The 15,019-nt window shown below is 41.1% G+C and overlaps 1 protein-coding gene across 7 annotated transcripts in view; it reads left to right on the top strand.

Moving 5' to 3' along the window:
* NTNG1 (netrin G1) overlaps positions 1-15,019 on the top strand; it is a 266,339-nt gene that overhangs the window by 117,105 nt on the left and 134,215 nt on the right. For all 7 annotated transcript variants that reach the window (XM_018562731.1, XM_018562732.1, XM_018562733.1 and 4 more), the window contains exon 3: positions 10,012-10,652. In XM_018562731.1, the coding sequence (XP_018418233.1) occupies positions 10,012-10,652 (641 nt within the window). The remainder of the gene's footprint in view (positions 1-10,011; positions 10,653-15,019) is intronic.

Here is a 15,019-nt window from a genome sequence, read left to right as displayed (position 1 = left end):
CTGGTGTCATTATTGTTATGTCCATCCCCTGGTGTCATTATTGTTCTGTCCATCCCCTGGTGTCATTATTGTTATGTCCGTTCCCTGGTGTCATTATTGTTATGTCCATCCCCTGGTGTCGTTATTGTTCTGTCCGTCCCCGTTGTCATTATTGTTATGTCCATCCCCTGGTGTCATTATTGTTCTGTCCATCCCCTGGTGTCATTATTGTTATGTCCATTCCCTGGTGTCATTATTGTTATGTCCATCCCCTGGTGTCATTATTGTTATGTCCATCCCCTGGTGTCATTATTGTTATGTCCATCCCCTGGTGTCATTATTGTTATGTCCATCCCCTGGTGTCATTATTGTTATGTTCATCCCCTGGTGTCATTATTGTTATGTCCATCCCCTGGTGTCATTAGTGTTATGTCCGGGGATAATGACACCAGGGGACATAATAATAATAATGATAATGACACTGGGGGGGACCTAATAATAATGACACCAGGGGACATAATAATAATAATGACATGGGGGGGCATAATAATAATGACATGGGGGGCATAATAATAATAGACACCAGGGGACATGCTCAGGTGTCATTATTATTATTGTTGCTAGTCTATGCAGTGGAAGGGGTAGGTGGCGAATTATCCACACATTTACCATGAAAATAGAATTATGGGGAGAGTGAAATGCGCTCTTCCCCCTAATTACTGAAGCTGCCACAGGTCGGCTCTCTTGATCGAGAACTGAGCGATCACATATCGCTGATCACTCAGTTCCTGCACTCACTCTCTCTGCAGAGAGCGGTAACTGTCAGTCACGGCTCCTCCAAGGAATACCCCCCTCTCTGATCCTCCAATGCTGACTGGAGGAATGGATGGGGCGGACACAACCTCTAGAGAGGTAGAGTCAGCTGTCAATCAGGTGGTGGGGTGGATCTGGACAATATTATTTGGATCCATCCCAGCTGCAGCGTGGCTCTTCTCTGTCAGCATACAGCGGGCAATATTGCAGGGGGGGGGGGCGCGGTGGGGGGCCCAAGAAAATGTTTGCCCGGGGTCCAATCAATATTAAAGACAGCCCTGACTTTAAGTATTATGCTTACAACAAACGAAACAGATCTTACAGTTTGAAAATCTATGAATTAGATTGAATAACTGAAAACTGTATAACCTTGGTTCCAAATCTGAATAAGCTTTGTTAGCTTCAAGGCCATTAGCCACGATCGATACAAGCATATAACAAAATAAGTGAATCAATCAGGTATTGAAATGTCATATAAACGAATTCAGCAGCAGTGATGGTACATAAGGTTTGTAATAATTATAATACAGGACAAACATCAATGAAAAATCACAAATGTATAAAAATGTTGATGGCATGCCAATGCACTGATCCATCATTACATTCCTGTGACTGAGTAGTAAACTGTATGGGCTAACTGATTTCACTTCTGTTAATTCTTTGCCACACTAGAGCAAGCATTGCAATGAAGCCTGCTCCATCTGCGCTACAAATAATGAAAGGGTATTTCCAATATTAAGAAAGACTGTCCCATTACTTGTAATGCAAATATTCCAAATGAGCCCTGAGTGACCTGCCAAGCCAATGGTGTACATCCGTTTCATTCCTTCTTTTAACATCTCTCAGCACATCAATCCACTCACAGAACTTGCCCTCCTCACTATAACACCTGCCTCTCATTGATTTTCTGCACATTTGCTGGGAGATTCTAATTTGCTTGGTATCGATTTCAATAAAAGCATTTTGCTGATGAAATTAGGAGCGAGAGGGCCTTCTTTTTTTTCCCTTTTTTTTTCTTTGTTCCTGAAGGACGAGCTTGTCTTTCTTGTCACCTCACTGGCATCTTCACCCTGACAGTTTTTTAATCTCTTTCCAAGACATGTCAAAACTCATCTCCAGCTACTTTACAAGAAAGCCTCATAGCACCACTTTGTGTGTTGCTGGGTTTCCCAGATGTCTATGATAGATCAGCGAAATATTGAGCTGAAATCAAAACAAGGGAAATGGTTTTTTAAACATGCAGTTTATCATATCGGTCAATGCAACCATGTGCTGTTACATTCTGATAAATAAATAGAGCATTCAGCTTTTTTTCAGGTCAGGTTAACAGACATCTATTTCTGACCATGCTGGGAGTGATAGATCAGCTTTTCTGCTCAGCAAGCCAGTGCAAAACAGGTGGAGTGAGACAGCAAAGTCCCATCTTCTATGAGATCATGAATTGTTTCATACATTTTCTTGTTTTTGCTGCAACAATAAAAAACATACCCTCTCTTGCTTCCTGTGTGCTTTAAAGAAGAACTCTGCAAGGGGCAAGTCTATAGGTTGGGGTGAGGTAAGTATGGTTATAGCGGGGGCCAGTGGCGGGCCCCTTGACGGCCGCGGGCAGCGGCCGTTTTTGAAGGCAGCAGAGAGGCCCGGGGGGCAATTGCCACCCTGCCCCCCGGCCCAGTCCGCCCCTGATGGTTATGTACATTACATTTTCTTCCATCTCCTGATCCACAGATCTTCATGTGTAAAGTTCAGTAGCTGCAATGCTGCTCGCACTGCTCTGTTTTTAAAATTTCCGGAGACTACTGTAGGCCATCAACTAATTCTGACAGACTTCAGATCACTGTTTTTACAGTCAATGTGTTCAATTTCCTGAAAATTACACAGGAAGATTAATGATTTGGGTGAATGGAAGTAAGTGTTACTTACATAATAATAATGTTCTGCACCTCATTTTAGAGACCTCTAAAACCCAGAGTACTGAGTGGAAAACTGCTGAAACTGTAAGGATCTTTTGGGGGCTCATGTAAGACTATTGTGTCCTGGGATCACTTACTTCCACTGATGCTGCAGCATCAGGGTACTGGTAATCTAAGGCTCCACTAAGTGGGAGTTACAGATATTTTTTTAATGTTCGTAAATCTTTAGTGCTTCCACCTAAAACAGATTTGGGATTACAAGGAAGACTCCCCCTTAAGACCACATTGTTCTGAGGTTAATCACTTACTTTTTCTTGCAGAAAGAATGCAGGTCCAGGCTTGTCATTGCAGTTCAGATATTTGTAATTCAACTTAACGGTAGGACAGAAGGAGGTGAAATACCCAAAGCTCGGTTAAACGTGTTTCTACAGCAACTAGGCTAGCATTCACTGAGAGAGTCTTGCAGCATCAACTGGAGGTCATCAGCCACATAACAGGGGGTTCAATTGTTCCCTCATTTCAGCTGTTTGCCTCTAGAAGGACTTTTCAGGCCCACATGGCCCCCCAGCATGCAGTCTATTTATAGGGGGCGATACCAGGGCCTCACCACAGCCAAAAAACTTTTTCACACTAGCATCTCTCCTCAGAGGGGGAGGGCTGGCAAATGACCTATCCCAAGCATGGTTAGCTTCCTATGGACGCTTCTAAAACAGTGTCTCTCTGTTTTGTCAAAGCCTGGTCTAACCCACTGATGACAAGTTCCCCAGGGGTCAACCAGCTGACATGAAAGACAGGACTCCTTATACCCATCCCTATCACACAACTCTAGAGCCTTCCTGACAGAGCCCAGTAGGCAAGGTATGGTACAGACTGCCCTGGGCACAATGATTGGCCAGTCACAAATACACACAAATAGCAAATCTTTTGCTATATAAGGGCCACATCTGAAAGAGGAATATTGAAGTGAGGGAGCCATTTACAATAATGGAGATACTTCCCTGCTGACCCGAAATGCTATAGATTTTGACTTGCTAACGAGGGAGCCTGCGGGAGTGGGACATTTTGCTGGTCCAGTCTTCAAGGGAGCAATTCCAAAAGAAAAGGTAAGCGTTATCTTTGTGATCGTGTCACTGGTGAGTTGTTACCAACTACAGGATTGTTCAACTGACAGATTACGTAGTAACCTGATTTACACTACACCCCCCCAGATTCTGTAGCTAGCTTGAGTGCTTTGTAGATTTCCCACCAACATGAAGTTGCCAGCCCTGTGCCTATAGGTTTATAAGATAACCACCCGGCTGTTGTGTGTGAGGTTGGTACTAATAATTATTACCGTCTATATGAAGTGATCAGAAACAGTTGAGGTTGTTCTGCAATTCAGATTTTAGCATTGCAGATTGTGCTGTAAACTGTTCTTGTGCTTGGTATTCAAGTAGGAATGTAAACTTTACTGAAAGTCAGATGTTTTGTGTAAGTTTTTAAGTCTGAATAAATCCCAACATCTTTTGAGTTATTAGATCACATCAGACTTTGAAATCGAGAAATATCACCCACTCAGGGAAAAATATGTTATTTTCCTTCCTGTGCTGCGTACACTGGAATTTATCAACACACAGTCGAAAGTGGATTCTTAGCTAACTGAACTATCTTATGCAGACATCAATTCAGAATTTTGTCTGTTATTTTGCTCTTCCATGAATTCAACTTCACATGCTTTTAGCATTCCATATGAAAGAAAGATAAAGCCACTGGAGGAATCTCGTACCACGTTTATAAGGATCCCAAATAACTCACAGCTAGGCAGCTTTAAAGTGGAACTCCAAGGCAGCAGCTAAATACACAAAAAAATGCATATTTGCAAAATGCATATTTGTTTGCTGCTTTACCTATGGAAGGAACTGTAAATCTGTACACAACTTGTGACACCTCTGCCATACTGTAAAGCCAGAAATATGATCCTAAATGTCTCCTGACTCTGCTTTACTACTCATTGGGTCAGCTTTGTTTGCATCCTGGATCAATTCTCTGTAACTGAACAGGTATGATGAAGCTTCTTTATTTTCTAAGCTGGAAGTGGAGACGTTAAAAAGGAAGTTGCATTGCTGCACCAAAAAACAAGTGTATCACCTGCCTGTCTGTGCATTGCGTCAGATGTGGCTGTACAAAATTACAAATCTTTTTTAAATCATTTATCATTATTTTATTTAGATAATTAATCAGAGCTTTGCTCTAAAAACAGGATGGAAAACTCTCTGGAACAAACTCTGAAAGCAGTCTTGATATAGGCAGTAAATCAATGACATGGTTCCTACACAAAGCACTGTTTCTCAACCATACTGTTTTCCACACTTCCTGGTAATTGGAAATATGTATACATTAGTATTATTTTAGAAGAACTACGCTATACGGACTCACCGTGAATCAACGCCGCCCGCCGTCTGCACGCGCCGTCACGACGTCCACTCTCCAGGCCGACGGTCCGTGTCATCCCATCCACGTGAGTATCACTCTCCAGGCCGACGGTCATGATGATTCTGAGGAAGGGGGCTTGCCCCTGAAACGCGTCAATCTTGGCTGACTGCGGTCGGTGGACGGTGATGTGACCGGAGACTACCGTGTTACATGGTCGGGGATATCATTTGTTGTTAAAGCCTGATGAAAACGTTTGTTTGTGAGTACTTTTATCCCTTGTTTTATTTATTGTAATAAACGATTTTACACACCGAGGTGGCGCTCTGTTCCCTTTTGTTTTCTATATTCGTGGTGGAAGCCCCAGAGGCTTGGATGAGCAGCCCCTCAGGTCTGTGTAAAAAAACTGTGATAAACTGTTGAAAACTTTGAGTGTGCAACAGCAAGTGGATTGTTCAGCTGGCAGCCATTAGCGCCAAGAGCTAAAGAAAACTTTTTGTCTGATATTGCATTGATTTGAGCTACTTTAAAATTCCAAGTCTATGCGCATGAGGCCTTAGACTTTTTCTGTTTGTTTTTCGCTCACAACGCTATGTAAATTCACAGGAAGCATAGACTTCAGCTCCCCTTTTAACCAGTGGGTAATGAGTTAATATATTAAACTGTATGGTGTATGTGAAAGTGTGTAGGGTTAAAATGCAAAATCATATATTGAATTTCCATGAGCTCTAGCCTGACTACTCCCCACCAGCGTAACATACATGTGCGTCAGCACAACGGTTAGGCTTTACGTCCGGCTCCACACATACATGTGACTTGGTGGCCGGCTGTTCTATTCTGAGAGCACTTCACTAGTGCGCTCCCTGCACAGACCCTGACAACTCCCAGTCACCGTTTATGATCTGAAACCTTTGGGACTGGCTCACAATCATGTGACTGCTGTGTCAGCTAATCACAGTGATCACATGATCAAGAGGCCCGCCTCTGTCTCCTGTCATTTAGAACCCCTTAAAATTTGTAAAATTACTCTTTAAAGAATGCCACATGATTTACTTCCTTTAATGCAGTAACACATATTCACTATGCCGTGTGAACAGTGGCGTAACAACCGGGGGTGCAGCAGGGGCGCGGGCCCTAAAAAATGTCTGCCCCGGGCGCCCAGAACTCTGGTTATGCCACTGCTTCTGAATATGCAGTGCTGTGTCATCCATTACACAAGAACTACACAGTCAATACAAAAATGCCCCACATAGGACATCATCACTGCTTGCATGCAGCAATGTATTATGGGATATTTAGTCCTTAGAGGTTGAAAGTAAACCACGTGCAGGGAATCCAGGGAGTTGCTGAAAGAGATTTCCAGCAGATAGGAAGCACTCAGAACATGAAAGCAGATTTTTCCAGTAAGCTTATATTGGATTGTCAAAATAACTATTGTTTGTATCGATATTTTATGAAATGAAGTATGTGCTGTTACTGTAGATCTCCTTTTGCGTTGGTTCACACCAGCAAGTTGCAATTAATGCACTGCCTGAAGAGTGCCTTGGCGAGAATCAATGTTTGATGTGCCAATCCTGGAGCATCGCAGTGTCTCCTTTTTTTCAGAGAACCTTAATGAAATATCCTAAGTGATGTTTCATTCAGTTCTAACAGCCACAGCATGGTGCAATGCAGTTGTACTACATGCAGTACTTCTTTTCAGTGCACACCAATGCAGTGCAGCGGTGTGAACTACGCTGATTGTAAACAAGGCAATTTGCCTTATCTTTGTCTTTGGAAAAGGCTTACAGTGCAGCCCTAACGCATCTGGTGTGAACACGCCCTTAAGGAGAGCATTCAGTATAGCAAGAAAACCTACAAAAATAAATCCAGTTGGCCTAAAGAACCAGCACCAAAGTTTACAACCAACCAATGCGCAGTTCAACGTGTTTTATATAAGCTCACTCCATGGGTTCGGGTGCATGGGAGTCAAGTTTTTGAGCAGTTAAAATGACAGGTTGCAGGATGCACCTGTTATTTCAAGAGCTATTAGGATTTACCCAGTGCCAATACTTTCTGTTCTTGACAACGCACAGGTCAGTGTGAATCATACATAGATAAAAGCTTCAACCTCCTTATCTTTTCTTTCCTTTGAAGTCATTGTAAGCACAATGTCTATTTGAATTTGTATAGACTATATTTAGGCATCCTGGATTTTTTAAAAAGATTGTGTTACTAATATAAGTTTTTTTTAAGGTGTCTATGATATGTACCCAACAATTATACCTTTTCTAATACTAGTTCTTAAAGTGTATTTAAAGTTAATTTTTTTTGGTGTTTTGCTATTTTTGTTTTAGTTTTTGATGTGTGTAAGGCTTAGAGCCCTTATTGGGTTTTTATAGTTGTCTGTGTTCCCATTAAATGAGAACTATAGGGTTAGGACTTTTCCCCATAGTTCTCCTAAGGGTAACGGGAGGACACAAACTAGCGTTCTCCCGTCACCCAAAGCTCAGTATACTGCGAGCACTGAGACGCCGCAGCCGGAACAGATCCCGACAATTCTGTCTGGATCCACCCAGCTGCGTGAGTGACAGCTGGCTCTGCATATCTAGAGGCAGAGCCAGCTGTACCCGCCCCCTCCCCGTCCGTTCCGCCAGTCAGCGCTGGAGGATCGGACAGGGGAGGGGGGGAATCCCTGCAGGGAGCCGTGAGTGACAGTCACGGCTCTCTGCACGGATAGATCGAGAAGTGAGCGAGCGCCGGTATGTGTTCGCTCACTTCCCGATCTACTGAGCCGACCTGTGACAGTTTCATTGTCACAGGTCGGCTCAGAGTTTGAGGCTGAGTGAAAATCACTTGCATCATAATTCTCCTTTAAGGAGATTGGTGTCTGGGCCAGATATTTGTTATTGCATGAAATATCTGGCATATGGAAACCTTCTTTTTTTACTAATTTCCCAGAGCTGGCCTTTAAAATTGGCAATGTAAAATTCAGTCTAAGAAATGTTTACTATATTCTGCCCAGCCTCATTTTAGTTGTACACAGTTTTGTGAAATCTGTGTGGGCTTTAAGAGTTAAATAATTTTGTTTGTTTTGCTTTTAAAAATCAGTATTGTTTGAGTAATACTACCTCCCTGTTGGCGCATATGTACGGGAAAAATAAAATGCCATTGTTTAATAAAAAAATATAATGGAAGATTCACGTAAGGATCAATATGCTGTCTCTGTTCTTTTTAACACAATTTATTTATAACTGCATCTTGTAAATAAAGCATCAGGAGCAGAATCTGCTTGTTCTGGCTCCTCTTGAGAGAGCTAATTGCCACTGATCTTTTTAAGGCAGCCATGCAATGCTGAAACTTCAATTTGGATTACAGGAGGAGGATGTTTTGGCTGGAGTTCATTATGCTGATACATTTGCTGTTACTTTAAAGTGTATAGGACGGGCTTTTTTCTATGGATTGTTGGGAAAGAAGTATTAATTCTATTTTTTTTCTATAGACATGAGATTTTTCTATATAGTTTTTTTTCTTCTCTTCAGTCTTCAGATTCAGTCTTTTACAAATGTAACATTCTTGGTTTAGAGCAGAGTTTAGTGTTTAGCAAAACACGGTTGTGGGTTGATTGGACATTGTTTTCCATTTTCTCCAATATAAAAAAAAAAAGGAATTCTTCATTAAATATAGGCCAACCTGTAAAGGATCCCTGTGTAGACTATACAATTGGGACGTAGGGCAATAACAGTGGAAAAACAGGCCAGTGTGGTGTCAAGCAAAACTTAATTTGCAATTGACTGCTGTTAGCATACACAGTCTATAACACACAAGAAGGAACTCACCTACCTGGCCGGCCCAGATGCACAGAAGATACTGCTTGGAGGGGAATGATAATCTCATTAAGCTGGGTTTCCATAAGATTCATTGCTTGAAGTGAAGGTCCAGCCAAAACTGTTCTTCTTAGTTTTGGAAAAGCAATACCCATGTCATGTTTTAGTGCTATCCAGAGCTCCATTAGATTCACCCTCACTTCCTGTCCTGCTGGCAGTGTTTTTCCAGACAGGAAGCAAGGCATACCTCCCAAATGTCCTTTGTTTGGAGGGACTGTTACTCATCTGGAACCAAATCCCTCTGTCCTTCTTTACTCCTCCGTTTTTCCTCTCTTTATGGTCAGATATCTGTGAAAAGGTTCTATTTAACTACCAAAAGTGTTATCCTGCACTAAATCTTCATCCTATCTCTTACTTTTCTGGTTTACTCTTTCAAAAAGTAGGTATAAATGAAAAGTAATGGTGGAAAACAACAAATCTGAGTTAACCAATCATTTTTGGCATAAAAATTCGTAATGGTCTACATAACTCAGGGAGTGGGGCAGGGATGGCTAGGCATAACTGGCAGGGATGTGTCCTTTGCCTAAATACATTGTGCTGGAAGGTGTCTCTCTTCTAATCTCAGAAAGTTGGGAGGTATGGCAAAGGGTACTCTTTAACAACACCAGAGATATAAAAATGCTTTTCCTTAGTAGAGTAGGCGAAGGCTAGAACCCCTGTTAGGTTTTTATTTCTGTCTGTGCCCCTGTTGCAGATTTCCCTTACTTTTGGCCTGGTGAAACCGCTGTCAATAGGCAGGAAGTGAGTGAAAATCGCTCTAATGGGGCCCAGGATAGCAGGATTTGGCTTGACATTAACTTTAACTTAGTGGGAGAGAATGTCATTCATGATGCAAAACAAAAAAAATCCTGACCCCAACATTGATAGTTCAGTAAAAACAGTATAGTATAGTAGGTGTTTCATTTCAATACTATTTCAGTATGGTCATTTTGGTGTTTATGCTTATGGTATTGATCTGTTTGCCATCACAAAATCCTCTGTCATAGTCCTGTTTCTTATTAGAGCCTAACATTTTTTTTTTTTGGTTCTTTCAGGGTAATCCATACATGTGCAACAATGAATGTGATGCCAGCACAAAAGAACTTGCACACCCTCCTGAACTTATGTTTGATTCTGAGGGCAGAAATCCCAGCACCTTTTGGCAATCTGTGACTTGGAAGAACTACCCTGCTCCTTTACAGATCAATGTTACATTGTCCTGGGGCAAGACCATAGAACTCACCCAAAACATTGCCATTACCTTTGAGTCCGGCCGACCTGAGAAAATGATCTTGGAAAAATCTCTGGACTATGGGTTAACGTGGCAGCCTTACCAGTTTTACGCTGCTGATTGCCTGGATGCATTTAGGATGGAGCCCAAATCTGTGAAAGACTTGTCTGCAAGTACCGTCCTAGACATAATATGTACAGAGGAGTATTCAACTGGATACGCTGCACATACCAAAACCATATCATTTGAGATTAAAGATCGTTTTGCAATATTCGCTGGACCCCGGTTGCATAACATGGCATCATTATACAGCCAACTGGACACCACGAAAAACCTGCGAGATTTCTTCACGGTGACAGACTTAAGGATTAGGCTTCTTAAACCTGCCACAGGAGCCACTTTTGTTGATGAAACAAAACTGGGGAGATACTTCTATGCGATATCTGATATCAAGATCCATGGGAGGTAGGACAATATGTGTTAAAATAAATTTGGTACCTTTATGATTTCTTTATGATAATTGTTACTAGCATTATAATCTAAATTCTGTCAAGTTATCACATCAAGCAACTTTTAAACTGCTGAGTTAAATATTATCTTTTAGAATTTTCTTTTCAGCAAGACTAAGAAACATTTGACTTACCATCTGTAGGTAGTGTGTTTGCCAACTTTTTTTTACCCAGTAACAGGAACTACCAGGAACTCCTGGAATGCATTTCTTAATTTTAAAGGCAATTAAAATTAATGGAATCTATGACCTTAGTGTTTAAGAAATTTGGCAATTATGTACTCTGTGGTAGATGTTATATGTACAGTGCTGTGGAAAGCTATTTACTTCTCCTCTCTTGCTGTTAACAGTTTAAGTATCTGAAAAATTATACTGAACAGAAATGGCCCAAATCACGCCTGGTTAAAATTAACAACTGACTTAGCACTTTAATTAAGGTAGATCAACACTTCTGTTGCATAAGCGATTATATATGAAGTGCGTAGTGTTCTTAGTATATCTGCCAATACTAAAGTGGTTTTCAAAGAATTGAATAGGCATCCTGAACTCTATTGACATGTGAGTGGGGGACAATAGTCTACTCCCAAGCAGCTACATACAGTGGTAATGTGTCTACCCCCTCAAATCTTTCCTGTATCAATAACCTCCAACAAAAGGAGACAAAAACAACTGCTCACTTGCTAGCAACTTTTTTTTATTAAGGGTACTTATTTTGCTTGTGACTTTTTAAAATATAGTTCCATGCCAAGAAAATAATGGAACATATCTAATTGTAAAATACAAAGGGGAACCCAGGACTGGAACTGTTGCTTTTGTGGTGGATTTCAGAGGATGAGAACCGATGAACAAGTGGTGTTCATCAGTATTTACTGCTTTCCTTTACAGGTAACAGGTGTCCTAATCATTTGTTTGCGACCAGGAAGCTTTAAAACACCAACTAATTGCAGAAATTCACCTTCTGTTCGTTATGGTGATAAAATGTATTACAATAGATATTCTAGACTTTCTCTTAAAACCCAATCACTAAGATCTACTGGAAGCTATAATGCAATTTCAACAATTGTTTTTAATCTTTTTGCATTTTCAGCTTTAAATAAAAGTATACTTGGGGATACTGCCATGAATGTCTTTGTTCAGACACTTCCAGTTATCCTGTATGTCCCCTGTTACATGTACCCCTGGTGGCAATTAAAGTGGCCGCACAAACACACATTGCCCAGGCATGGTCCATTGCTGTCAATATCAAGATATTAGTGAGCTCAGACTCGAACCCAACCTGGTCGGAAACTGACCTCCTCAAAACCTGGAAAGGACATGGAACCACCTCCCCAACCAGCTGTGGGCTTGGGCATTCCCTGCCCCGTAGTTGCACATAAACAAAGAGGTGGAATGCTTGTGCTTAAATGTAATCTAGTTAGGGTTTTATCTACTTTAATGTTGTCACCATAGGTGTGTATTACATGGTATTATAGGAGACAAATTCTGGAAAAAAGGTATGTGCAAACAAAGTGCAGATTGCTTTTGTTATAAATAGATATACAGTATATGGATTATCTGTCTTTATGTAAGGTTTCACACTGAGGAAGAGTAGTTGAACTTCTCAAAATGGGTTGGTGTTTTAATAAAGGTTACTTGTTAAGTTGCTACTGTACCACTCTAGTCTTTATTCCCCTTGGACCATCAATCAGCTGCTTGCCCAACGGGAAGGTAAGCAACTGAACATCGACTACCCCACAAAAATGATCAGCCTCTGGAGATCTTGTCTCTGATGAGCAAAATTTTAAGCAAGCAAGAGGAGAACAATAAGTATCAGCATGTAAAGTGTTTACAATAATGAAACATGGTGCAAATGTGTTTGCATTACAAGCTTTAAAGTATACCTAGACTCTAGGCAAATAAAATCCCATACTAACTTTAACATGTTAATGTAATTTAGGACCCATTCACAAGAGAGCGTTAAAGTAAGCAATGCACTACTATTTTCCCTGCACCACAATGCTGCACTGCAACACATGGCCACTATTAATGATGGCAATACAGTACAATGTACCTAGCATATGGTACTGCACACTAGGTGCACTGAGCAATAGCATGCACTAAATGCAAGGTAACATGTGCTTAGTACAACAGTCCAATGTGAATGAGATTTACATGTAATTTCAGAAGAAATTTCACAAAGGAACGGTGAAAATAAACTTTTTAAAAAAAAAAAAAACAATTGCTTATGATACACGGTGTTTCAGCAAACCAAATCATTCATTTAGGGTTTACAACTACTTTTTAAGTAGAACTCCAGGCAAGCAGATACATACCCGCTAACGTGAATAATGCGCATTGCCTCACGTTGTGTTAATGCATACATTACTGCTACGCAACCATGCAAATGGGCTACCAAAAAGCAACATTGCTCCAGATTTCAATATTCCTTTATGCCGTGGGTACACCATGTGCCAGATATAGGAGCTTGTCCCAACTCCCTGCACCCCCAGTTCAAGAAGCAAAGGGCCACACACAAATTACATCACTTTCTTTTACAAAAACATTATTGGTCCAACAAACGTGTTGCAAGTCGCCACCTGAGAACCACCCCTTTCTTACACTTTTCACCCTTGCAACTTGTTTGTTGGACCAATAAAGTTTTTGCAAGAAGAAGTGAGCATCAGTGTGCAGCTCTATGCTTCATAGGCATGGTTGCTTACTGTTTGAGGCTCAAGGCAAGCAATCCCATTCATTTCTTTGGTCCCTGTTCACACCTGAGTGTTTTGTTGCAAGCAGAAAAAAGCCTGTCGCTGGAAAAATTACATGAGCTACTTTTTGGCATATTACAGTGCTTTTTGGTTCTATACCATTCAATGGGCAACTTCGTGTGGGAAAACGCTCAGGTGTGATGAAGGGCCATAGAAATTAATTTGATTCCTTTCCTTGAGTGTTTTGTTGCGCTTACCTTTGAGCGACAAAACACCTAGCTGTGAATGGGGACATGCGACTATATCTCTGGTAGTTAAAATATATATAGCCTTGAACTGGGAACTCTAGGCTTGCAGTCAATTGTTTTGAACAGTTCACTAATGAGCTCCTGGTCACAAAACAACAGTAAGTTTAGTGTATTTCACTAGTACATATTTAAAAAAAATAAGTCTAATATCCACGTAAAATGGGAGAACTAGCCTTACTTCGTCTTCCCAGCGCTCTCAAAATGTGTCTGCAGTCTCTATTGTAATATGTTAATAGGCCTGATGGTGCTTTAATCAGGAGACTTTTTGTTTGTTTGGATATTGCATCTTTCCTCACAACCTCCTGGACAGATAAGTGTAAAAAAACCAAGAAGTGAATCCTTATGTCTCCTGTGTGTATGTTCTTGCCAGGCTAGGATTAACAGCTTATCTAGGTATGTTCTGTGAATGGTTTCAGGACCTGAGCAAAATGTTTCATACTGAACACTAAAAATGCTGTCTTTCCCATCAGTGTGGGATTAAGTTCTGGAGAGCCTTTTTTTGCAACGGGGGACTGGACAGATAACAAGGATTAGCTGCTATGATACCCCAGGCCGCCAACAGCCCATTAAACTATATGAGCTATCAAAATTAGCCCTTTCAGTGCCAGACAGATGAAGTACACTCCGTAAAAGTAAGGTCATTACTCAGCATGTTTGAAGAGTAGTGAAATGGGTATAGGTTAATTGCATAAAAAGGAAATGGCATTGCATCAAAAATAAGGTAGAATATAAATTATGGCAATTGAGACGTTTATTAAAATAGAAACCCTACACACAATAAAACAGGCAGTAATGGGAACTCTGCCAGAAAGTCTTTGTGATGATAAGGGTGGGTGTAACTAGGCGAGGTAGTATAGGCCACAAGTCACCAATGTAAATGCCTATCTTTGAGGTGCTATGTTAGCCACTGGCAGCTAATGTTTATTGGGCCTCATATAAGGGGTAATATGATAAAGGGGATTATTATTATGCACAAAATCCAAGCCATTGAGCACCAATTTAAAATGCTGAGTACTGCAGAGAAAGGTCACTAATGATGGAGGACTCCGACCATCCTTTAGGGCCCAGTGGATAGTAGTTACAGCCGTGAGGAGGAGAAAACCCAATACACAAAACGTAGACATTTTATTAGTTTATTTGCCCTTGCATGACTGCTACCAGATGTTGTAGTAAAATGCAATGGGGGGCAAGATGCTATAATAAGAAGACACTTCAGGTAACATATAATCATATATAGGGGGGACAGTCACCCGGCGGGATAAGATATGCCGCCGGGTCCCCTCCTCTCTCTCCTGATACTGTCGGGCGTTCGGTCCATGACCGAGCGCC

This window comes from Nanorana parkeri, unplaced genomic scaffold (genome assembly GCF_000935625.1).
Source record: "Nanorana parkeri isolate BGI_ZX_2015 unplaced genomic scaffold, ASM93562v1 scaffold595, whole genome shotgun sequence".
Lineage (NCBI taxonomy): Eukaryota > Metazoa > Chordata > Amphibia > Anura > Dicroglossidae > Nanorana > Nanorana parkeri.
This window is presented reverse-complemented; position numbering and strand designations above follow the sequence as displayed.